At 43.3% G+C, this 26,267-nt stretch overlaps 2 protein-coding genes across 2 annotated transcripts in view; both read left to right on the forward strand.

Annotated features, from left to right (window-relative positions):
• Positions 1 to 26,267, forward strand: part of tusc3 (tumor suppressor candidate 3) — an 82,212-nt gene that overhangs the window by 12,866 nt on the left and 43,079 nt on the right. The window contains exons 2-6 of the mRNA XM_063219493.1: positions 14,396 to 14,565; positions 17,435 to 17,552; positions 21,270 to 21,410; positions 23,528 to 23,668; positions 24,604 to 24,693. Coding sequence (XP_063075563.1) covers positions 14,396 to 14,565; positions 17,435 to 17,552; positions 21,270 to 21,410; positions 23,528 to 23,668; positions 24,604 to 24,693 — 660 coding nt within the window. The remainder of the gene's footprint in view (positions 1 to 14,395; positions 14,566 to 17,434; positions 17,553 to 21,269; positions 21,411 to 23,527; positions 23,669 to 24,603; positions 24,694 to 26,267) is intronic.
• The window catches only part of LOC134465689 (protein TBATA-like), a 244,874-nt gene continuing 237,226 nt past the window's right edge, over positions 18,620 to 26,267 (forward strand). Inside the window, exon 1 of the mRNA XM_063219492.1 lies at positions 18,620 to 18,623. The gene's annotated coding sequence lies outside the window, so the exon portion shown is untranslated. The remainder of the gene's footprint in view (positions 18,624 to 26,267) is intronic.

The raw sequence follows: 26,267 nt of genomic DNA on the forward strand, positions 1-26,267 counted from the left end.
ATGCTAATTTTTAACTCAAAGGGTCCGCGTATGAAAACAGTTCTCGGGAGTGAGAAGGTCTTTGAAGAAAATGGCACGAGTAGCACAGCCTTGCCTGGTATTGGGGAGCCTATGTTAAGAAGGGGAAAACAGTTCAATGTGCTCCTTTTTGTCTTTTTTAGTCCAGAAGCTCATGTTCCCAAGGGTAATAGAGTGTTGAATTGGAATGTAGATTAAACCTTCATGATTTCTGTAGGCATTCAGTGAATGGTTTCCAGAGGAGGTGCTTCTGTGCAAGCCTTGGGCCAAGGACAAGGTCGGATGGCTAACCTTCATGGATATTTTCCCAGCAGCCGTTTTCCCAAACGAAACACATAGAATAAAGCCGAAACACCAGCACCACTTATTCAACCGTAAGTCTTTGTTTAGGGGAGGCATGCACAGGCATGAGTTAGCAAATGAAGTGCCGACTTCTGAATCGAACAGTGAGTTGGAGGAAGAGCCAATTCAGCAAGCTGCCCGTGATGATCTGTGTGAGTTGGGTGAGGAACAGAACCTGCCCGTTAAGACAGGAAACTGAAGGCATGGCATCTGAATTTGGGTCCAGTTTTTGGTTGACCTGCCCCTGTGGCCAAAGGTCATGTTCATTTCCTCTGTGCTCAGTTCAGTTTACTCAGCCATGCTATCCAACAGAAGGACTGGAACTACATGGTTTGGACGTTAGTGGCAGCCCCACAAGAGTTATTCTCTCTCTCTCTCTCTCTCTCTCTCTCTCTCTCTCTCTCTCTCTCTCTCTCTCTCTCTCTCTCTCTCTCTCTCTCTCTCTCTCTCTCTCTCTCTCTCTCTCTATCTCTCTCTCTCTCATTCTCTAGTTCTCTCATTTTAGTGACTTAGACTTGTGACAAGAATCACTGCAGGAGATGTTAACCTGTTGCCGTTGAAGATTCAGTGGCCGTGAGACTTTTTTTTCAAGTGCAGTAGAATATAAGGCCAAGGTAGGGTATGATGATTGATTAAAACACAGCTGTTGAAGTGTCAGAAAAGTCATTGGGGAAGTAGATGAACAGAACTAGCCATTTATTATCCTTTTCTAGTCAGCAAATCTGGAAGGACACAGAGAGACTAATATCAAACTTAGCTTTGTGCAGAAAGCAGTCATTGATTGTATATCAAGAATTTTCATTAAATGCTAATTGAAATTATACTGACTGATGCAGGTGAAGTTCATCGAAAGGCTGCAGCATAAATTCATTACATTTGCAAGCCTGGAAACACACACACACACACACACACACACACACACACACACACACACACACACACACACACACACACACACACACACACACACACACACACACACACACACACATGAATGAGTGGGTCCTTTTCCCACATCCTTTTCTGTGCTTATCCTCCCCTCCATGTTAGTCCCCTATTTTAAGAGTAATCCAGAGTTGTGGGTGTGTATTGTGAGAGGGGAGGTCTGGGTGGATAGGCCTCTCAGGTGAAGACAGCCTGAAGTCTTGATTGTTTGCTTAACCTCTTGCCCCCTGACTCTCTGAGGGTACATAGACATGCCTTTGAGCTTCTCTGTATGTGCTAATGGATTTAGATATGAAGTCTTTTGGGTCATTTCACGTGAAATCAGACACTTTGGGACCCGACCGACCCGGATTTCAATCATACTTGGTGTGCCTTTTTAGTAGCAAGGTAGCAGCCCAGAACTGCATTGGTTTGAATCTGACACTAATATTAAGGGAGAAACAGACTAGGAAAGGTTCACATGTGAGGGTAGGACACTATACATTCAGCCTTGAATATATCAGTCAGTGTTAGTCACAAAAATATGCCTGTGGTGTTATTTGAAAGCTCTTTTCTGGCTCTACATATTACACAATCAGCTTGGAATACAACAACTCTCAGAATATGAATTATGATAAATTGAAAAATTAAAAATTGAATATCTAAAAAAACTATATTTTAAAATGGCCAGTTCCTTGTCCAAACGTAGCCGGCAATGTCATTAGCAACACCTCAAATGCTGGTGTTCGGTTCTTTATTCATTTCAGAGAGAATTTGACTCACAAATATGGCATCATACATACCCTTTTAAAGATCCACTTTCATCGTCATTTCATTAATATCGCTGTGTTTGCCATTATTATGGAATGCATTATGCATCTTTTTAAAAAAAAAACTTTTTTAAATATTCTGGTTGCTCTGTTTCAAGCCGTCTTTGTAGGCTAGTAAAGTTTTCCGGTCTCGCATGCATATCTGTGTCACAGAAATGAGGCGTTTCTGATTGGCTGTCTCCTCCTGCTTTGTGTGTATCAGAGAGTAGCAACCAGCTGATAGCTAGGACAATCAAGATTCAGTGCCACCAGTCGTGACTTGTTTAGAAAACTTGTGGAAAAAAACATACTCCCCATGTCTTTAGAAATATAGCCCTACATCTGTGGGTGGGCATTAACCCAAGTGGGCGACGCCTTTTCAAAGCTTGATGTAAAGTGTACAGGCTCTTCCGGATGTGCTTCTCGCTCTGCATGGTTTCAGGGAATGGGAAACAAAGACGGTGGAGATGACGCACCACTTGCAGGCACCGCATGTGTGTAACGAGGGGTGACCCTCCGTATTTCTAAAGGAGTGAGTAAAACTTGTTTTCAGAGGAAGTAGATCTCTCCTCCATCTTCAAGGTTGTCCTTGAATCAAGTCATTGCCGATTGTATACCAAGTCATCTCGGCCTACAAAGCTGCCTCATTCAATAGGAGGGTCATTTCACGTGAAGTCAGACACTTTGGGACCCAACCGACACAGATTTCAATCATACTTGCTGTGCCTGTTTAGTAGCAAGGTAGCACTCCAGAACTGCATTTGTGTGAATCTGACACCAATATTAAGGGAGAAGCAGACTAGCAAAGGTTTACATATGAGGTGTTACATATGATGTCTCAGGTGTTGTTTGAAAGCTCTTTTCTGGCTCTACAAATTACACACACAGCATGGAATACAACAACCTTCAGAATATGAATTATGATACATTGAAAAATAAAAAAAAATTTAATGTCAAAAAAACTTAATTAATAGTATTTTAAAATGGCCGGTTTCTTGTCTAAACATAGCCTGTAAGGTCATAAACAACATCTGAAAATGAGATGTTTGGTTCTTTATTCACTTCAGAGATAATGGGACATAAAGGTTGACATGAGTTGCAATGAAGTAGTAATAGAGTAGTGTCAGGGACAGGACTGGACTGACCATCTGGCATAACAGGCATTTTCCCGGTGGGCCTGGCACCCTCGTGGCTAGCATGTGTTGAGGAATGTATGCCGAGCACTGGAGAGGTGAAACTGAACTTCTTGCATATTCATGGACCATCTCCATCCTTCACATATTCCGATAGACATGATGTCATGTGATATTACTATGGTATTACCATACTATCACTAGGTGATTTGTATGATGCCATATTTTTGAGTCCCATTATCTCTGAAATGACTAAAGAACCAAACATCAGCATTTCAGGTGTTGTTCATGACATTGCAGGCTATGTTTAGACAAGGAACTGGCCATTTTAAAATACAAGGTTTTTTGATATTCAATTTTTAATTTTTCAATTTATGATAATTCATATTCTGAGGGTTGTTGTATTCCATGCTGTTTATGTAATTTGTAGAGCCAGAAAAGAGCTTTCAAATAACACCACAGACATCTTTTTGTGACTTACACGGACTGATATAATCAAGGCTGAATGCATAGTGTCCTACCCTCATGTGCAAACCTTTGCTAGTTGCTTTCTCCCTTAATATTGGTGTCAGATTCACACAAATGCAGTTCTGGGGTGCTACCTTGCTAGTAAACAGGCACAGCAATTATGATTGAAATCTGTGTCGGTCGGGTCCCAAAGTGTCTGATTTCACGTGAAATGACCCAGGAGGATTTTAAATCCCTTTTAGAGCATTTGACCAAGTCATTTTACATCAACGTTCAGCAGGGTCGCAGTTGTAAGCTTGGTAAAGAATAAGGTAATAAAAATATGAATAGAAAATATAGCATGATGTACTGTAGAAAAAAATCTGATGTCATTTTCCTTTCTTGTATGGGTTTCCGAGCAAAGGCTCATTTCAAATGGGCTTCGTTGTCTTTGTTGGATTTCCGATAAATCCATTTTCCATCATACATTTGACTTTCTAAAATTGCTTACAGTGACCCCTGGGGCCTCTGCTGACGGAAATATAAGGGTCATTTCACGTGAAATCAGACACTTTGGGACCCGACCGACCCGGATTTCAATCATACTTGGTGTGCCTTTTTAGTAGCAAGGTAGCACCCCAGAACTGCATTGTTTTCAATCTGACACTAATATTAAGGGAGAAACAGACTAGGAAAGGTTCACATGTGAGGGTAGGACACTATACATTCAGCCTTGAATATATCAGTCAGTGTTAGTCACAAAAAGATGCCTGTGGTGTTGTTTGAAAGCTCTTTTCTGGCTCTACATATTACACAATCAGCTTGGAATACAACAACTCTCAGAATATGAATTATGATAAATTTAAAAATTAAAAATGTAATATCTAAAAAACCTATATTTTAAAATGGCCAGTTCCTTGTCCAAACGTAGCCGGCAATGTCATTAGCAACATCTCAAATGCTGGTGTTCGGTTCTTTATTCATTTCAGAGAGAATTTGACTCACAAATATGGCATCATACAGACCACTTACTAATAATATGGTAATACCATAGTAGCATCACATGACAAAACAAAAACAAAACAAAAATGGTCAGTGTCCATGGTCCCAGGTTTCAGAAACTAAGGCAGATGTCCATTTATACACACCAAATGATGATATGTGAATGTTTCAACATTCCTTCTCTGTGTACCTGTGCCATCCTCCCTTTACCGTACTTTAAAGAGATAATCAATGGCTACACTCTCATTTTGTACTCTACCAGTGCATTTGAAGCAGCAGCTGTGTCTTTTGTAGATAATGTATAAGTACGTCCCGTTGCAGTTACAGGTTCCACTACCAGAAGCACATCCTGATGATCCATGACAAGTCTATCTGGTCTGAAGGGAAAAGTGAAGGATGGAGATGGTCCATGAGGATGCAGGAAGTTCAGTTTCACCTCTCCAGTGCTCGGCATACATTCTTCAACACATGCTAGCCACCAGTTGCCATCATATACAGCTACAACATACCCTTTGATGCTTGAAAATGTAACACATTCCTTTACTGAGCTCACTCTTTCAACTCTGCCTTCTCTGAATGCTGAACATGGCCTAACTTCCACTGTGTCCATTGACAATGGGCAGAAGCTGTGTAGTTGTTGAGTACCTGGAATAGTTCTTGCAGATTCAAACCTTCAACAGGTTCTCAGCTTCATGATGGTACATCTCTGTTGTGGCAAACTGCCAATGGATGTTCTTGACATTATCCTTGACTGACTCCCTTGAACCAGAAACGTTTTTAGTGGTAGCAGATTTTGCAGAAAACTACAGTTTTGTAATTCAAGATGCTATTCAATCATTTCACTGGAACAACCAGTGCAGGCCACAATCCATCCATTTGTATGCTACTACCAAGATCAGTTGAAACTGGAAAAAAATCTGTTTTGTTATTTCAGACTGCAACATTCATGATACAATTGCTGTACATCTGTTTCAGAAGCTCCTAATTCAGTTCCTCAATGACACTTCATCAATGATAGAACGTCCAAAGAAGATCATATATTTTTCTGATGGCTGTGCTGAACAATATAAGAACCTTAAAAACATAACAAATTTGTGCCACCACGAGGCAGATTTTCACATACCTGCAGAGTGGCACTTTTTTGCCACATCACATGGCAAAGGTCCATATGATGGCGTTGGAGGGACAGTTAAATGGCTTGCTGCACGAGCAAGTCTGCAACGTCCTATTGACAATTAAATTGTAACGCCATACCAACTGTTTTGTCAAGGATAATGTCAAGAACATCCATTGCCAGTTTGCCACAACAGTACCATCATGAAGCTGAGAACCTGTTGAAAAGGTTTGAATCTGCAAGAACTATTCCAGGTACTCAAAAACTACACAGCTTCTGCCCATTGTCAATGGACACAGTGGAAGTTAGGCCATTTTCAGCATTCAGAGTTGAAAGAGTGAGCTCAGTAAAGGAATGTGTTACATTTTCAAGCATCAAAGGGTATGTTGTAGCTGTATATGATGGCAACTGGTGGCTAGCATGTGTTGAGGAATGTATGCCGAGCACTGGAGAGGTGAAACTGAACTTCCTGCATCCTCATGGACCATCTCCATCCTTCACTTTTCCCTTCAGACCAGATAGACTTGTCATGGATCATCAGGATGTGCTTCTGGTAGTGGAACCTGTAACTGCAACGGGACGTACTTATACATTATCTACAAAAGACACAGCTGCTGCTTCAAATGCACTGGTAGAGTACAAAATGAGAGTGTAGCCATTGATTATCTCTTTAAAGTAGGGGAGGGAAGATGGCACAGGTACACAGACATTCACATATCATCATTTGGTGTGTATAAATGGACATCTGCCTTAGTTTCTGAAACCTGGGACCATGGACACTGACCATTTTTGTTTTGTTTTTGTTTTGTCATGTGATGCTACTATGGTATTACCATATTATTAGTAAGTGGTCTGTATGATGCCATATTTGTGAGTCAAATTCTCTCTGAAATGAATAAAGAACCGAACACCAGCATTTGAGATGTTGCTAATGACATTGCCGGCTACGTTTGGACAAGGAACTGGCCATTTTAAAATATAGGTTTTTTAGATATTACATTTTTAATTTTTAAATTTATCATAATTCATATTCTGAGAGTTGTTGTATTCCAAGCTGATTGTGTAATATGTAGAGCCAGAAAAGAGCTTTCAAACAACACCACAGGCATCTTTTTGTGACTAACACTGACTGATATATTCAAGGCTGAATGTATAGTGTCCTACCCTCACATGTGAACCTTTCCTAGTCTGTTTCTCCCTTAATATTAGTGTCAGATTCAAACCAATGCAGTTCTGGGGTGCTACCTTGCTACTAAAAAGGCACACCAAGTATGATTGAAATCCGGGTCGGTCAGGTCCCAAAGTGTCTGATTTCACGTGAAATGACCCATAAGTCATACTCACGCTTTGGTTATGATGTTTCTGCATTATTGTGTGATGAGTCACTGTAGGCTAGCACTTCCATTTTGAACAACACTACATTTTTCTGTGGAATAAGTATTATGAGTAGTATTGTGGTAACTATCCTCTCTCTTAGGGTCTCAGTGATTCTTTTCACTCAGGAACTCAGGAGATTTTGTGTGTGTACTGTACTGATGTACTGTATGTCTGTTTCATACATTGTTAAAGGGACACTGTGCAGGAAATGGTCAAAAAAGGTACTGCAACTATGCTGCTCATTGAAACCGTGCTGCCTATTGCCAAATTTGATCTTAACATGAAAGTTTTCTAAGTAATTAACAAATATTTTCTAGTATGGTCCAAGTAGAGTCATTTTGCAGCTAAAAATGGCTATTTTTGGAGATTAAAAATGGCAGACTATGGAGAAGATCCCCCTTTTCATGTATGAAAAGTGCAATTTTTCCAGTCATAATGAATATTTAGAATTTAACGGTGGTGGTAAGTATTCATGAAAAAGGCAACATTAGCGAATGGGCAGCATGAATTCTGGAAATAAACAACTAAAAATCTCACACAGTGTCCCTTTAAATGGCTAAGTTATAATAAAGCATGGCACTTCATATTCCCCCTGAAATATATTCACAATGAGGGGATGTTGGTAAAATGTGTCGCCGTTGCCATTTAAGCAATGCAAATGTGAGAGAAGATTAATGCGAGCTGGCTGGTCCCCATGTGAGCATAGAGAGTGTGCAGATGTCCCAGCCCTGCAAGGGGCCTCTCAACAAGCCAGGGGTGCATTTCTCAAAAGAGAAGTTGTTAGCCTGTTAGCAACTTCGGTAGTTGGGTCAAAGACGGGCAAAATGGCATTGTCATTCTGTGTAACGGACACCTTCTGCTGACTGTAACGGTAAAAAAACATTATTTTTTTTAAAAATTCAAGTGAATGGATGACAGTTGAGGCTTCATGAATTCACTGGAAAAAAATAAAATGAAAAGAATCATGTTTTTCACAGTGACAGTCAGCAGAAGGTATCCGTTACACTGAATGACAATTTCATTTTGCACGTCTTTGACCCTGTTGCCAATGGAAGAATGCATTGAAAACGCCAAAGTAGCTAATGTAGTAAGCAACTTTGGTTTCGAGAAATGCACCCCAGGGCAATGAGACGAAGACTGGGATTGGGATAGGGTTTGAGGCAGACTCTGGAAAAGAAAAAAATGATTAAAGCAAGTGTGATGTGGTTTTAGGTACTTAGTGACAGATATGCGTTCACAGTGACAAAGTCTGCCTGATCTGACAGTACAATCCTCTTCAGTGATGACTTGCAGTTTTGAAGACGGCTGTTCATCACAATAATCCGCCCTGTTCTGATCTGACAGAATCTGTCTTGACGGAACCATTTTCAAGTGATGTGGTCTGAACAGGTCCTAATAGTGCTACATTGCATCAAAATATGGTCTATCCCGATCCTGGCTGGCTATCTGAAAACTATGTTGTGTTCTTCTGTGAGAAGTAAGCTTACTGCTATCTGCTTGTTGTGGTTTTCTGCTGTATTGTCTGGGTCATGCGCAATACTCCCAGACTTACACATTCTGTAATCTGCTTTTCAGAAAGTAGCTCTACTCTAGTCATGGAATAGCAATATGTGAAAGACTTTGTCAAGACTCCTTTCACGCACTGCTTTCCTCCATACTCACAGACAGGAGCGGAGCTATAAGGGGGTGAACAGGGCTTTTGCTCTGGCACCCAGTTCCCTGTCATATTATTGGTGGGGGCCCAATTTTGACCTTGGCAGGCCATATGGGGAGCCCTATAAGTGTCTTGCCTAAGGCCCTCTCTACAATTGTTCTTCCACATTGCAAATCAGCTTTGTTTTATGTAATAGTGCTCTTTTTGATTTCGGGGTAACTGTGAAAAGAAACTCAAAACACATTGGTAATAATAAGACTGATGACTGGCAGGCAATATGGATGATGAGAGGACTTGAATGATGAGGTACTACTGCAGTGTCTCTGTAGAGCCTGATCCCTCAGCTTGACCCAGGAAGGGAGTGCAGCATTACCAAATGCTTTCACATTAATCGAGAATCGTGACCACCTAGTCACCCACCCCCCAACGTCCCCCGCAGCACGCAGAGAGCACTAAGAACACTACCACAGACTCTGTGCAGTCACTTTATGTTTTTAATTTTTTAATCTGGCCGAGATGTCATTTTGCATTTTAGCCATCTTCATGGTCTAGAGCAGGGGTCCCCAAACTTTTTTCTCTGGGGGCCACATTATCGTTCCTGACTCTGATCAGGGGCCGGGATCAATTTTGTGGACTGTGTACTAGGCCTGTTGATTAAAAAGTATATTTTATTATTATTGTTTTCTGTGAGGATTGCGTCTTTGGGCCAGTTCAAATAGTGAGCTGCAGAGAGGTGGAGGGCCGGTCAAAGGGGCATGGCGGGCCGCATCCGGCCCCCGGGCCTTAGTTTGGGGACCCCTGGTCTAGAGCCACTTAGTGCAAGTTGCTCTCGCTGTTTACTTTTTAATGGTAGGGGATGTCTTTGTGCCTCAGAGCACCTCGAGAGAGAGACACACATTTTGCAGAGGTGAGGTGCATTTAAAGTGAACTCTCTCTGCACGTCCACTGAATGATGATCAGCTCTGCCTCAATGTCCCTTAGATTTCTATAAGCTCCAGGGGACAAATGCATTGCGTACTTGCTCCACACAGTAAGTGGACAGTACAACAATTGTGCTGAGTCGTGCTGAGCCCTAACATAACCATTTCTCAAGAGTTGTCTGAAGCGTGACTCTGAGATATAGTTACAATATAGTTGGTGTGGGTGGAAAATGATCAAAGAGATACAGAATGTTTTGGTTTTGCAAAGCTTGTGTATTTGTGTGACCTTCTCAGAGGACTGGCTTAATCTGTGTCTATCAAATGCCTGGACTGGACTTTCTTTTGACATACCAGACTAGCATTGGCCACACTGATAGCTACGTCATGCGTGAACTCAATTGATAGAAATGCATGATTTTCACCAGTTTGGTGTGGCAATTTGAAATTGATGCTAGCCAGGCCAGACTGACTTTGTACATTGTCACAGGAGGTGTGGGTGGAGAAACCAGCCTTTGATTTATCCAAAATTTGTGTTGACTTGCATCTATTTCACAAGTAAAGCTAACCATCCCATGCCAGTTAACGCTTATAATCGTAATCCTCACACTCCTCCAAGGTTCACAGGGCATCACACAGTTAAATAAGCAAAACCGTTTCAAATAAACATGTTTGTATAAAGAACTAATTATTGGAATATTCGTAAACAGCCTGCAATTGCTTGGACATTTGGGGTTAACTGGCACACATGCACACACTAACACCAGTTAGGACACACATGTAAAAGGAGTAAATTAGTGCATGTGAATGAGTATAGTAGTGTATGGGTGAGAGGAAGTGAAGCAGAAGGGCTTATTTCTCCAGGGGGTCCTCTTAAAACACCACTTAATCATATAAAGTAACTAACGGACTGCTCATTATTTATTGTTAGGGTCATCGGAGGAAAATAGGGGAGGGTCATGCCATTTTTTTCTTTGTTGAGGGGAGGGTCAACCGACATTTTTTTATTTAAAAGGGAGGGTCATTCAAAAATGTTTGTCCCATTTGTTTAAAAAATGCATTCCGAAGTACCTTCTTTGTATATGTTTCGATGTAACATACTCCTCAGAATCACCTCCCACTTACGGTAGAATTGATCAGACCATCAGACTCCATAGACGTTTGTTTCATTGTGTCTTAAGAACATTGTCAGTAAACCTACTGAAATGGCCACTGCCTTCGTTTAAGATCAGAATCCAATAACATTCAATTAGCAGCAACGTTGGTCAATCCACGCTGTCAAAAGATAAATGTAGAGATGCATTTGTTTGACAACGTCGTGAGAAGGGTCGTCGAAGTCTTGAAGCTTGCTAGGGGAGAATCATGCAAAATTTGACAACCAAGGGGGGAAATATTCCGAAGACCCTGACAATAAATAAACTTAATGTTACTGGCTGAACTATTTCTCTTGGTCTCCGTTTCTCATCCACCCATCTCTGTGCCACAAACTGTCATTTTCATCTCCTTTCATATCAGTTACATTTAAACGTCTTTACGTCTTTTAAACATCCTCCTTTCATTACATTTAAAAAGTCTATTCAAATGTTACATTTCTTAAACTCCCAACAATTCATCTCTTTCCGGTATGGGAGACTTTTGCAACCAGCACTCGGGCTTGATTGGAGGTTGGTCATGGAGGCACCTTGGCTATATCATTTGTGCCCCAGTCTCTGCCAAGCCCCTTGGTGAATCACTCAAGCTCAGTCAGAAACAGCAGCGTAGTGACACGATGGCATCTCCTCAGCGGAAGGGGGGGTGGGGGATGTGCTTTGTCTCCTTTAGTGGAGGCTCATCAGGGAACAACCTGTCCACAGCATCCGTCACGTAGCCTGAGTAAACCACCTGGTGGAAATGATTTTGGGTGGGGGTGGGGATGGGAAGGGAGGACATGTGGATAAATCAAAGGGGGAGTGAGATTTTATGCCCGGACATTGCAACACATCCGATGACATTGCGCTGTCTTTTTTTAGGCATCCCAACACCTTGGTGGACTGTTTGTCTCCGAACGTCCTCAGTGGTCTTGCAGAACTTTGGCCCGCAAGGTTTTTTTTTTATCTGGCTTTATTTTGAGAGATGTCATCTTGTCCTGGTTCTCCTTCACTGGAAATTGAAAGGTGCATTTTTTTAGGAGGAAAAGAGAGTGAGGAAACAAGATGGAGAGTGTTAGTGGGGGAGGTGATGGAGGGGGCTTCGGGTGGGGAGGGGGAGACAACATCTATGTTTGGTTCTTGTTTGTAGCTTCTCAAGCGCTTCCTTGCTCGCTTGGCTGGCTCCTCGCGCTGCACCCAGTACATCATTAACGGCCGTTTGATTGGCAGGCAAACTGACAGCTTTGCTGTTTGGAGGTTGGGAGTGAAAACCTATTCCCTTTTTTCCCCCCGACGCCAGACTGACAACCTCACAAAAGAGAACCAGGGACTAATAGCTGGGGCATTCCAGAGGGAGCACAGAAGGGGCCGGTTTTCTGAGGGCGGAATGTGTGGGTGCAAGAATGGCGCTGCCACCACACCATGTATGACTGCCTTAAGATACAGCAGTCTTTTGTGCTGTGACTTTGGCTCGCATGGTGCATATTTCTCCCCTTATCTGCCTGCACATGTGCTGTTGATGAGCACACAAGCACTGACAGAGCTGACAAATAAAAGCAGAAGCAACCACTTGAATGTTCATGTCTGTCAAGCAGCAGCCACAGCATACAGCTGAACGTTTCCAGCTCCTACTAGTCTATGGGCTGATTGGAAAATTGAAATGCATTGGAGTCACTGCTCATCTCTAATCCAATGACGTTGTGCAGATGGAATGTATAATGATGTTTCATTTCAGAGCTTTTTATAAAATGGAAGAGGTCCTCTACTTTTAGTCCAAGCAGCATATGCTGACAAACTAGAGGAGGTAAATAATTCAACATGGCAGAGCTGTCTGTGTGCAGACCACGAATGAAAATCCACCGCCAATGTCGAGTCTTTTGTGGAGCATTTATGGAGTGTCGCGGTGAAGGGCAAATTAAATATATAAAGGGGTGATGATGGCTGATGGCAGCAGACGTCTGCTACTGAAGAAGGGGTGATGACAGGGAGGTTGGTGGTGGTGGTGGTGGTGGCAGGGGGGGTTGGAGGTGAGAAGAGAAACAGGAACTCGAGGGGAGCAGCATCCCGAGTAATATCCTGTTGCCTGTGATACTTTAATTGAAGGTGTCAGAGATGGACGGTGACATTGTAGACCACATGGTGTTTAAAACAGAGACATGACATGTTTCTCCTCTGTCTTTCATGCCTCTGATTCTCTCTTCTCTTCTTTTTCACCGCACCCGTATGTCCATCATGTGGCTTACATAGACACAAACAGAAAAGACACACATGAACGCATACACCTTTACCTTCTGTCCCCTACTGTTCCATTCTCTGAACTCTCTGATACCTAAGGCACGCATACACACACGCGTGCGTGCGTGCGTGTCTCGGATGTTTGTGGCATCCGTTGTGTCCCATCTCATGCTGACACGCCTTTTTACACCTCCACAACACATCCTCATGAACAGCTGTCCAGTGCAAGGAAAGGTGTCGTTTTAGGCTTCATTGAGCGACACAGTATGGCCATTTACATTGATTAAAGCCCAAGGCTTGCTGCAGCAAAGCTTGGAGGCATTGCTCAGTCATAGACAGGCTTATATAAGTAAACTCAGTGTGCACATTTTTGGCTCTTTTTTGACCATCTTCCGTCTGTGGAAAGCAATCGCTGAAAATGAGCTGTAGCCATCACCTTTCCACCATGGACACTATAGGAGCATACTGGTTTTTTTTTTTACTCATCTTCTTTTTCTCTTGTTCAGTGACCCTTTTTTGTCACTAATGACCCAGCTGGTATTTCTATGCAGTAAAGCACTCCTTTTGTAGACAGACACAGGATTTGTCATTGAGGGCAGATCACAATGTGTCTTTCTTGGTTCTGACAGTTCCCTTCGTCTGTTCCACGAAAATTGAGGTCATACCTGAATCCTAGCTCTTTGCCTCACGAAATGTTTTTTTCCTGTTTTGTGGGTGTTCCTGTTTACTTGGGTGGATATAGTAAGGCATTACTCTGACTCTCATTACTATGCACCACCAATTCAGGATTACATATAAAAAGTCCTCTTTCCCTGGCGAAAAGGCTGTTGTTTTATGTTAACTATCTATCCACACCTTCCCTGCAGCGACTTAGTCATTGCATGTTTATTGGTTTTTCCCTGTGTGCTTCAGCTGATCTGCTGTGTTGACCTTTGCTTTGAGCAGTTTTGCATTTAACAACAGAAAACCCCTCGAACAGAACTGCAGTCATCACTGTTGTTAAATTGTTAACAATTACTACTTGGAAGCACATTTAAACCCCATTGTAAACCATTTATCAGAGACCCCCATAAATCATTTGATGCTGCAGTGGCGTATAGGTTTTTCCTGGTTTCTTGTTATAAGAAGTCTACGTTGTTTAAAGGTTCTTGAAAAACTTGTTATTGTAGAAAATCCTCACTAAACTGTTGTTCTCTTGACCCGCCTGTCTTTACATTTCCCTTATCCAACCTTATCCTCTTCTTTTTTTTCTCTGCCCTTTTTGACCCTTGCTTTTTTTTTCTCCCCGGAGCACAGAATATGCTGGCGGAGAAGGTTGATCAGATGATGGAGTGGAGCTCTCGACGTTCCGTTATCCGCATGAATGGAGACAAGTTCCGCCGTTTCGTGAAGGCACCGCCCCGGAACTATTCAGTCATTGTAATGTTCACCGCACTGCAGCCCCAGAGGCAGTGCTCCGTGTGCAGGTAACATAACACCACACCTCCTCTCTGCACAATACCACGCCCAGGCCATATGAAAGCACAGATTAATTTGATCATAACTGTGAAAAAGTACAGTAGTGCAATATTTACAACCATATTTGCTGCGTCACTCATTTAGATAATGCCGTGACAATGCACAATCTGTACATTCTGAACATTGCCAAAACTGTTTTGGGGTTAGGTGTGGACACTTATTTAGTCATAGGCTCTCACAATGACGCTGATGAATCCAGCACAAAAGATATACGAGAGGGATAAAGGTAAGTCAGTCAGTAACACCAAGTCATGCCAGGAGAAAACAAAACAAATATTGTAGTCACCCCTAAGATCTTTTTCGTAACCAGAATGTTCTCGAGTGATGAGGACATCTATTACGAGGACAGCCTACAGAATGCATTTTGCTTTTCAGTGTCCCATTCCACCTCCTCCTTTGCTTTTTCTACAACCTTATTTCACTTGCATGTAAACACAGGTCCCACCTCCCACGCTGTTCCGCTCCCCCTCTTGCCCAGAGGCAGTGCATCTCTAGGAGGCTGAGCAGATCCCACACCCCCTGCGAGCTTCAGCTTATGCCTCTCGACAGAGATGAAAGCTCCAGGGCCTCCTGAGACCGGGGCAACACAGTTTCTTACTACCGAGACAATACACCCTTGGCACTTTTAGCTGGCAGATGCTCGACTGCAAAAATAGTCACAGATGAGACTGCGACAAAGGGATATATCAAGGGTGTGACAAACTTCTTAGGGTGAAGCCGTGAAGCCTACTCTCTCCAGTGTTGAGAGCAGGAGAGCCAACATCTTTGAAAAATTCAGTAATTTTCACTTGACAAAAGACCACTGAGTTTTTTTGTGAACATAACCTTTTAGGTTACTCTGGCTCTGAGCACAGCCTGCCTCGTGCCAGACATTGACGGTGTTCAGGTGCTCAATCAGATCTGGCTGAGGTAGAATAAAGTAGACCTCCAGGGTAGGATTTCACTATCCCACCAATCTCTGAGGAGCCCTTCACTCTCCCTCTTTAGTCGTCCCTAAGTAGTTCCGGCCCCAAAGTCATTTAAAGAAAGGGCAAAGTGTTGAAGGGCCTATTGAATGGGTGCGGCGTGTTCAGCATGGCGATATGCCTTGACCCACTGAGAATATGGCACTTAAGGAGGCCTTGTTGAGTCCGCTCGGCCTTGACTTCATTGAATAAAGATGGTGTGGCGGGAATAATCATGTGTATTACAGAAATAGAGGAAGTTAATTTAATCCAGAGTGACCTTTAAATGCCCAGTCATCCCTTGCGTTCCACATGACCCATAATGCGTTTTTAATCATCTGGTGTCTGCAGAAATCAAATATTTATTTATTTCATGTAATCTATTTATTTTTTGTTCCTTGCCCTACCATGAATATGTATTTATGCCTGTCCACTGGACATTATCAAAATGTATATAATTTATTTATGCATCACAATATTTTAAGATACATTAATCTTTCCCTCATTGGCGAACTTATTCTGTCTGTAAAGAAGATGTCATTCTGAGATGTATTAGGTGTCACGTACCACTCCTTTCTCCTCGATTGGGACGGACCATTTACATAAACGACACCAATGCGTCGTTAGTCACAGAGTGGGAGATAAATTTAGTGTCATGACCCACCAAGGGAAGTACTGATGGCTATTGCGATAGACTGCTAATCACCATGCTGCCGCTCTCTGTGGCTTCACTTTGGTAGATCTGCCAGCTGTATAGCATTTAGCACCCGTAACATTGACACACTACTAATTGTATGAACAGTTGACAGTTTTGTTGTGAGAGAATTGTGCTGTGTAAAGTTGACATTGGTGATGTAATGACCCAAGTCACGTTTGTTTGCCTGTCTTCAGGCAAGGCACGCATACCCCCCCACACCCCCCACCACCACCACCACCACCGAATGCTAATTATTTATGCACAGGATAAATAAGAAATGTGGCATTAAAGTTTAACATGTGTCATCATGTAAACTGCTGCCTGAAAGCCCAGGAGGAAAGAAGTGTTTTGTGTGGGGTTTTTTTTTCTTCTATTTTGGTATCTTTTATTCATGGCCGTTTACCGCTTTTGTGTTTTATTCATTGACCCACTGATCCCTCTGAAGTAGCGGCCATTGAAACTGTCACAGAGAATTCGCCACAACACACTAAGAGTCCTTCTGATGTTAAAATGCCTGTCCCTGGATACTGCAGTGTTTACATAAAACATGCATCGAGGTGCCAAAATACAAACACCAAAGCACCAAACATAACTTGGAAATGTCCTGACCTTCATGTCAAACTTCAGGGAAAGCAGTGAGAAAATGTCAAGTGAGAATGAGGAGACGCGTAAAACTCATAATGGGAAGAAGGGCGGTATGCGTCCTCAACGCATCATTATCTGGATGTGGGTACTATTTTGCAATTAATTTATGTGTTTTGGTGGTTGTCATGGCAGTTCTAGTACTTGTAGACATGTCTTGCCCCGTAACTGTCACATAAATGTCTATATCGGGCTGTCTGAGTGTAATTATGGCCACACTAGCTGTCCAGTTCTGCCTCTGTCATCACTCGGTCTCCCATCAGGTCAAGGGGGGTTGGGGGGTGGGGTTGTTGGAATTTGCCTGCCATCTCTTTCTCTGCACCTATCTGCTTCTTTTCCTATTCCCCCCCTGGCCTTAATATAATGGCTCTTGGACCGAATGTGATTGTCATTACATGCTATACTTACTGCAATTTTGGTGTTTTGGTCAACCGTTCATGTTGCTTAATGTCTTTCCCTTTCTGTCTCCCTCTCTTTCTCCTCCCTTCTTCTTCTCCTCCTGCTCCGTTATCTTGCAACTGTTCGTCCAAACAGACAAGCTAATGAGGAATACCAGGTGCTGGCTAATTCTTGGCGCTACTCGTCCGCTTTTTCTAACAAACTGTTCTTCACAGTGGTGGACTACGACGAGGGGGCGGATGTCTTTCAGCAGGTGACTTTCTTGTGTGCTCCCTGTCTCTCCCCCCCCCCACCCCCTTCACTCCTCATACTGTCTGTTAGACTCCTTTTCTTCTATCTCCTCTCATCTTCCTAAGTGTATTTGGATTTGCATGGGGCCTGTCAAAGCGGGTGCGTGGTAATTAGCACACAAGGAATAAGTTAACGAGGGAAGTAAATAATTCAATTAAGTCAAATCAACCTGCCAGGAAATCTCTGAGGCTGTTATTGCGGTAGTGGCTCAAAGGCATATTTGATAATTCGGCTGTCGGGATGAGAGACTTGAGCTGTAAGGGAGTCAGTGAGTGAGTGAGTGAGGCAGCGAGATGTGTCTGGGTGTATGTGTCTGTGTGATTAATCGTATGTCTCGGTGTTCATATTTACTGCTATGAGGGGGTAATATGTATACAGGGACATGTCAGTACTCTTAATGCTACCTGTATGACTCTTGTCAAGTCCTCAGGGTGTCAATTTGTGGTGACTCACATCCTCAAGAAATTGCAGTAATTACTCTGAAAATGGAAGGCAGCTGCCCTGCATGGTGTCTGTTTTGCAAAAGTGGAGAAATGTCAGAGCGTGGAAAATGGGGAATTATCGGAATGAAAAATCCATACAGACCGACGCAACCCTGCTGGAAAAGCGCACAGGCCTCGCTCGCTTCACGTCAACACTGCGCTGTTCATCGACAGATTTCCTAAATGGCAGAAGCTGAGCATTGAGCATGTGTCAGCCGCAGGAGCGCCCTGGCTTAGTGAAGGTTAGGGCCCACCCAGTGCGGCACCCATCCGTCATAGACAGATAAGAGCCCCAGCCCACAGTGTCACATCAAATCCCTTGAATGCACATACCGGTACACACATAAACGCACGTACGCACGTAGGCACACACGCACCTGTGTACAGATACCATCATACACTAGCATGTACACTCCTAGACGCATTAAGTCAGACAAACGCACAGTATGGGAGTCTAGGTATCAAACACACATTTTTTTCTATTCATTCACATGTTCCATAAATGCAAATCATATACAAATTCACTATTCTGAGCTACATAGGAACACATCCACAAGGCGTCAGAGATGAATTGTGGTGGTTAGCGTGTAATGTGAATTAGTGAGATGAATGCACGTCCGCAATGGACAACCGAGACCTTTACCTTTTTAAAGTTATTTTCTTGCCAGAAACCACAGTTAAAACTTACTGCCACAGCGGTGCAAAACATCAGAGCTCGCATCCTGACCAAACCCAGCCACCCCACATCCCCCACACATCCCCATTAGCAGTCAAAGCAGCAGATGCGACTGTTCAGCAGGCTGTGAGAAACACGCACAGAAAAGTCCTTAGTGCTCCCGTAATCCCTCATTCTGTCTCGTGGGCCCTGCAGTTCAACGCTTACAACACGATTTTAAGGAAATGAAGCTTTGTGCGCTATGTGACTCGGAGGAGCACTCGCTTCATCACTTGCAATGAAATGCTGCAACTACGGCAACCAGACCAACGATACCTATGTATATTTAATACTGCATGCCCTCTGCCCGCCATCCTTCTCCCCACGCCTACAACACCCGTGGATTGAGCGCCGGAGAAGTGAGTGAGTGAGTGAAGAGGAGGAGTACAGTTATGGATAAAAAAGACGAGAGGACAGGCAGAACGCTCCTGAACGGAGGCAGTAGTGTCTTACTTACTAATACATTCATTTGCATGCGAAGAGAAACAGATGGAGAAATAAGTGAAAGCTAGCAGCCACTTGCCAGCAATTACACAATGATGCCTCAAGACTCCAATGACGTGCAATTACACATGGATCACGTCTCTAGACAATTTGCTCCTTTCTGTTATTATATACAGTATAATGTGTGTGTGTGGTGTGCGTGCGTGCGTGTGTGCTTGCATGTATGTGCGTGCATTTGTGGTCATGCACACAACCTGTGTGTGTGTGTGCATTGTCAAGGTGGGTAATGCAACTTTTTCAAGGGATCATCTCCCCCAGTCCCTCGCTGTGTTTTTGTTATTTTGCCTAATGGATGATTCACCTCCACCGCACTCAAGGCAAGTGGTGTATTTGTTTGATGCAATTAAGAGCAATAACTGCTGTAATGAGCAGAGCGACTCTCCTCTCTGTGCCTTGGATTGTTTTCCCCCTTTTCCACCTCTTCAAAATGATTATTTAATACCGTGTTTTAATTACAGAGATGGATTTGTTTTGGTCCATTTCAGAACCCTAGAAGGTGCGTAAAGCACAGAGAGAGAGATGAGTGATGGAAAGAAGAGTGGCGTGTGAATTGAGGGTGCTGGAGAAGAGCAAAGAAAAGTTAAGATGTAGAGAGGACTGGGCGAGGAGGACGATTCGGGGGGTGGGGGGGGAGAATCAGCAACAGAATTGTAGTGAGAAGCTCACTTAAAGCAGTTAAGAAAGAGGCAAAAATTAGGGGAGAGTGAAAAAGTGAAGCATGAGTAATAAGTATTCATGGTGCAAAGCATGCTGTTCGTTAGGCCCGATGGCCACAGTGAACCCAAGGAGAGTGGAGACGAGAAGAGGAGAGGCATAATTGAATGTGTGTGGTGCTTGTGGCAGCCACAGATGAGTGGGCCACAGTGTGGAGGTGCCCCGACATGCCCTCTCCCATGTGCTCGTACACACATGAACAGGCCTCAACACAGACACAGACACAGACACAGACACAGACACAGACACAGGCACAGGCACAGACACAGGCACAGACACAGACACAGACACAGACACAGACGCGCACACGCGCACACGCGCACACGCGCACACGCGCACACGCGCACACGCACACACGCACACACGCACACACACACACACACACACACACACACACACACATACGATACACATACGATACACATACAAACAAAGTCAAATTGTAGTCTCTGCAGATTGCCTGTGTACTGTGTGCAGAATTTTTTAGATTTTTTTAAGCACATTTTCCAACATCAACCGGTTTGAAAAATGTGCATAAAATGTACAACATGGTCCGAAAAAAAATCTCGTTTGCCCAATAATGCTGCACACTGTCTACAGAGTAATATCTGTAAGAAGTTTTGCACTGTAAAAAAAAAGATCCTTGACAGGAGCGTCATCCATTTTCAGTGGGAACACATTATCCCTGCACACAAATGATTTAAGACCTCTCAAGTTTGATTTCGTTGATTTTTCCTCTTGTGTTTAGAACCCACGAGAGCATTATGAGAGAAAGCCTCGTCATTCTTTTTTTATGGTGTGTGATCACTGTTTGGTAACTGACACGCCAAGGACGGTTCCACTTGCAGTGGGGTTTTGTATTGTATTTGTTTTCTTTCTTTGTTGCAGTTTTTGGCAGCTATGATGTTGGCTTTGATTGCTTTGTGTTGTGCCTTTCATGTATCCTTTTCTGCCGTCTCTTATCCTTTCACCTCTCCGGTCCACACCGTCTAATATCCTGTCATTTTATCACATTTTTTTGATCCCTAATCATCCTCTATCTTGTGTCTTTTTCTTCCTCACCTTACCTTCCTAGTTTTTCAACAAAGTCATCCCAGCTCTTGTTTTTGTCCCCCTCTGCTTTTTCATTTTGTTTTGCCACCCTCCCTTTTCGGATCTTGTCTTTCTGTAATGTTTTTCCTCTTTGGTGATCTGCTTTGATGCCCTTTAATCCTCCGCTTTTACCTTTTTTGTCATTGTTGTTCTCTGGTTTTATTTCCACCAGCTGAACATGAACTCAGCCCCCACCTTCATGCACTTCCCCGCCAAAGGCAAGCCGAAGAGGGCCGACACCTTTGACCTGCAGCGCATTGGCTTTGCCTCCGAGCAGCTTGCCAAGTGGATCGCTGACCGAACTGATGTACAGGTCAGCATCAGGTCTCGCCAGTCGCCACCCCCTTCCTTCTCTCTCTCTCTCTCTCTCTCTCTCTCTCTCTCTCTCTCTGTCTCTCTGTCTCTGTCTCTGTCTCTGTCTCTGTCTCTCTCTCTCTCTCTCTCTCTCTCTCTCTCTCTCTCTGTCTCACTATCTGTCTGTCTATCTCTCTCTCTCTCTCTCTCTCTCTCTCTCTCTCTACTATCTCTTTCTCTCTCTCCCTCTCTGTCTCACTATCTTTCTGTCTATCTCTCTGTCTCTCTGTCTCTCGCTCTCACTCGCTCTCTCTCTCTCTCTCTCTCTCTCTCTCTCTCTCTCTCTCTCTCTCTCTCTCTCTCTCTCTCTCTCTCTCTCTCTCTCTTTCTCTTTCTTTCTCGCTCACATACACACACACACACACATATGCACACACATGGTGGATAACATGAACACATATAGCATATAGCCCACACCAGGTGAGGAAAAGCGTGATTTAATTGCTATATTGCGATATGCAGTTGAGCCTGTACTGTGCACAAACACTCCCAATCACTAGCACTCTTCAGATACTCATTGACCTTTGATAACAAGCCAACATAAATGCCACCCCAGCAGCCCTCCGAACATTGGCTCAAAGACCACCTCATGATGTTTGGCCCCTCTGATAAACTCTCGGATGATCATCTGTCTCGGGGGGGCATGGTCTCTTAGGCCACTCGTGGCAGAGGTAATCTCATTAGGCGTGATTCATCTTGGCCCGACTCTCCCAAGTTACTCGAGCGATGAATGGAACAAAGCACTTTGCCCATGCGACTGCCGCCGTTATGCAGTCAAACACCAAAGCGCAGCAGGGAACATTAGCCATCCCCTAAGAGGGAACTGGAACCATCTATATCGGGCCCATTGTCCTTTCCCCCCTCGTATTACGCCACGTGACCAAGGGACAAAGCCTAAAAGGCAGGCATCGCTACAACTTCATTCAAAACAGCAGTCCGACTTTTCCATTACAGTAATACCACTGGCCACACCAGCCATTAATTCTTGTGACGCTGCTCCACATATTGAGAATAAAACAGGCCTTGACAACGGGTGGCGTGCTGCCATCACGGTCTCTGCCTGGTGCCGAACTGCACTTGAATTATGGGATGGTGACCACCACCACCACCCACACACACACACACACACACACACACACACACACACACACACACACACACACACACACACACACACACACCTTCTTCTTTATCGGGGTTAATCCAATAGCATTGGGAAAAGGGAAGGCCAGCGATGTTGGCGGTGTGTCTCTGAGGCAACATTACGACCTTCAGCCAAAGGCACAAAACATCTTTATGGCCAGTGGGGCCTCGCCACTCAGTGCTCGTAAATAGTCCCCGAGTGCGGGAGCCCCGCAGCCAGTCACCACAGACATTCTCGACTAGTGGCTGGCTCTCTGGGTCTCGGAGAAACCCAGGCACAGATATGCCAACACAGGCGCTCTCACACATATAGACACAAAGACACGGTCATACACATACGTGTAGCAGCACGTATTTATTATTATGCATGCACTTTGCATACACTCATCTGTTCAAACAATTATCGCATGGGCAGTGATGCACTCACCTGAATACATGCAAATGTTCATACAGCCACAACCACACATATACAGTATATTTAGAAAATGACATTATTCAAATGGACATTTTCATTTGTTGATGCGTCCAATGTGTATTTTCCTGTCTGATGCATATTTTTTGTTGTTGTTTACACCTGTGAAGCTATTTTCCAAGCATTACAGAATTATGTAGATGAACTTGTGTGTTGACATGGTTTTATGCTACCTTGTCATATTTATCATCTTATGTATGACATTTGGGGGAGACCATTTGGCATTTCCTAGAAATTGTTTGGCATTTGCCTCCTGACTGTCGACCACTGCACCTTCATCAAGTCTTAGGGTAGCTGTTTTGGTGTGTGCGTGTGCGCGTGCGCGTGTGCGTGTGCGCGTGCGCGTGTGCGTGTGCGCGTGCGCGTGTGCGTGCGTGTGCGTGTGCACGTGCGTGTGCATCCCCTGTATTTCCTCCTCACACAATTTTCTTGTACTGCCTTCTCTCCTCCATCTCCCCCAGATCCGAGTGTTCCGTCCCCCTAACTACTCGGGTACTATTGCTCTAGCCCTGTTGGTGTCTCTGGTGGGAGGTCTGTTGTACCTGCGCAGGAACAACCTGGAGTTCATCTACAACAAGACTGGCTGGGCCATGGCTGCCTTGGTATGGCTTATGTGCACTGTTATTCCTAATTAACCATGTTGTCATGATTGTGTTTGGTGATTGTAATGTGTGTTTTATCATTCTGGCATTGGCATTTATCTTTTGTTGCCATGATCTACATTCTCCTAGCCCTTATAAGCAGTCCAGTGTTTTGTTGACACTTTCTATTGGCCAAAGCTTTGAAATGAGTGTCCTTGCAAACTGTTTGGTACAGATATTAATGTTGCACATTTGACACTCCTGTAACATATTTCATCATTCTGATAACTTGGCAGTGGCATTTGTGATGCTTGTGCACTTCATGAGCAAGGGCCAAATAGACTAGAGCACTTGCCAATCCTTATAGAATGCCTTAATTAAGTTAATGAGAAGGTGTGGTGAGGAGTTGCACAGGCTGATGGATGGAGCTTCATTGATGTCATGAAACTTGGTTGAGGAGCACACACCTGACATGCATGTTTCTATAGAGACATATCTGGTTTAAGAGTGAGTTCTGTTTCAAATGGCGATCACTAAAACAACCCAACAAGACTGTCACAATGACCAAGGATGATTGAGATTTTATGAAACCAACCAGAGAGAGAATCATCAGTCATGGCATACAAAACATAGGTGATTCTCTTAATATTCTGTCAACTTGACGGTCCTTAATAGACTCCGCCCATACATCAAGCCGTATTCCAAACCATTCACATAATTTAGCAAGGATGTTTGGGACTAGAGGCTAAGTTTAGTTTTGTCATAATATATGAACTAACAAAATGATTATGCCTGTGACACTATAACCTCCATCTTGCTAACATTTATGCCATTTTTGGTCTATTCTTGCATAACAATATTGACTTCTTCAGACGCCTCTACCACATAATCATTCGTGTACAATTTCTAATGCTGTCTTTCTCTTTATTTCCTCCTGCCTCTCTGTCGCTCTCCAGTGTGTTGTGTTTGCCATGACCTCAGGTCAGATGTGGAACCATATCCGCGGCCCTCCGTACGCCCACAAGAACCCACAGAATGGACAAGTGGTGAGTGAACTGCACCTCTCCAGCGCTGTGTCTGCTTGTTATCTGTCCTCTCCCTGCTTTTTTCATGGCATAGAGTAGAGTATGTACTTGAGTGCCCCTACATTTTTACACGGTGTGCATTCTAAAGCCTACTCCACACCAAGCCCACGTTTGGTTATTGGCGGGACAGTTTGTAAGAATTGGCTCGGTGTGTCTCGTTGCGTTTGCGGGAGCTGGAGGACGTTGGGTTGAGGAGCGCATCGGTGGTCGGGTTCCATTCCGGACTCTGATTGGGTTTGTGCTAACTTCAAGCAGGACGTGGGAGGGAAGTTTTTTTTAAAGAAAGTAGCGAACTCACAAGCGTCACATATGAAACAACAAAAATCACAGCGTGAGCGAGAGACAGAGACAGGTGGATGAATTATAAATGGGAAGGGAGGGACTTTGAGAGAGGGGTTTTTCTTCGGCATCGTATATTTCACTGATTCTTGAGAAAGCGGCTAAAACATGTCGCAGCAATAAACTGCCAATTCTGTTGAAAATAAACTACATTTTCATGAACAAAATGAATCCAGGTAAAGACCCAGGGGTCTGTTTCACAAATGTACAGTCGTTTGAAATATTTAAGTGTAATTTTGTTACTTGTCATGGCTATAAACCTGCCCACACCCTGTAAAAACAGCTGTCCCAAGGACAGACATCATCATTTCAATTGACTTAAAATGTAAAAATCACTGATATTATTGAATAATATCACCATGATGTGAAAGTCCATATTGAAGTGGTTCTGCAGATATGCACATAGTGCATGTAAAGCAATATTTACAACTATTTTCTGATTGCTCAAAGTGTGTCCAGCATATTAGTCACCACCGTCAGATTTTTTTTAAAAGACAATAAAATCAGGTATGCACAAGGTCATTGTCATTACTTAGGACCCCTTTTCAAACCTTTAGCTCTACTGAATACTTCACCATCACTGAAGCTCCTGTAAGTTTACTGATTTCTCCTCAATTTGTTAATTTGTTTGGACACTGGTACTGTCCCAACCATAAACTGTCAACACCGTCGGGGGTTTTAATAGTATTATGTTACATTAATGTTAATTATATTTACTTTTTCAGAAGCGGCATGAAGCCCCTAAGAAACAGAGCGAAAACGAAGTGGCTAATGTGAGCAAAAAATGAATAATATGTAAAAGAGTGTTTTTTTGTCTCACACCGTCAGATGTCACCACCGTCAGATTTTGTTCCGCTCATCATCTTGTTCCATATTTTACTAAATTGTGCTGGTTAATGAACCATTACCAGACATGTTAGTAATAATTGTGACCCAAACTTATACTCCAGCTTCCACTGAGGTGCATTTGGAGGGTTTTTTGTCACAAAACCTGACGGTGGTGACATCTGATGTAGTTCACAAAAAAGCATGTGTTTTACATGTTTTCGACAAGTTTTAAGAATATGCTTCCAATAAGTATCTACAATTATGTTGAATTGTAAAAGTAATTCACTTAAATACAGTAAATATATTTTTTTACTACTAATTCTGTCTGACGCTGGTGACAAAACCAAGTGTAAAGGCCATTTCCTACC

Source organism: Engraulis encrasicolus, chromosome 16, assembly GCF_034702125.1.
Source record: "Engraulis encrasicolus isolate BLACKSEA-1 chromosome 16, IST_EnEncr_1.0, whole genome shotgun sequence".
In the NCBI taxonomy this organism is placed as follows: Eukaryota; Metazoa; Chordata; class Actinopteri; order Clupeiformes; family Engraulidae; genus Engraulis; species Engraulis encrasicolus.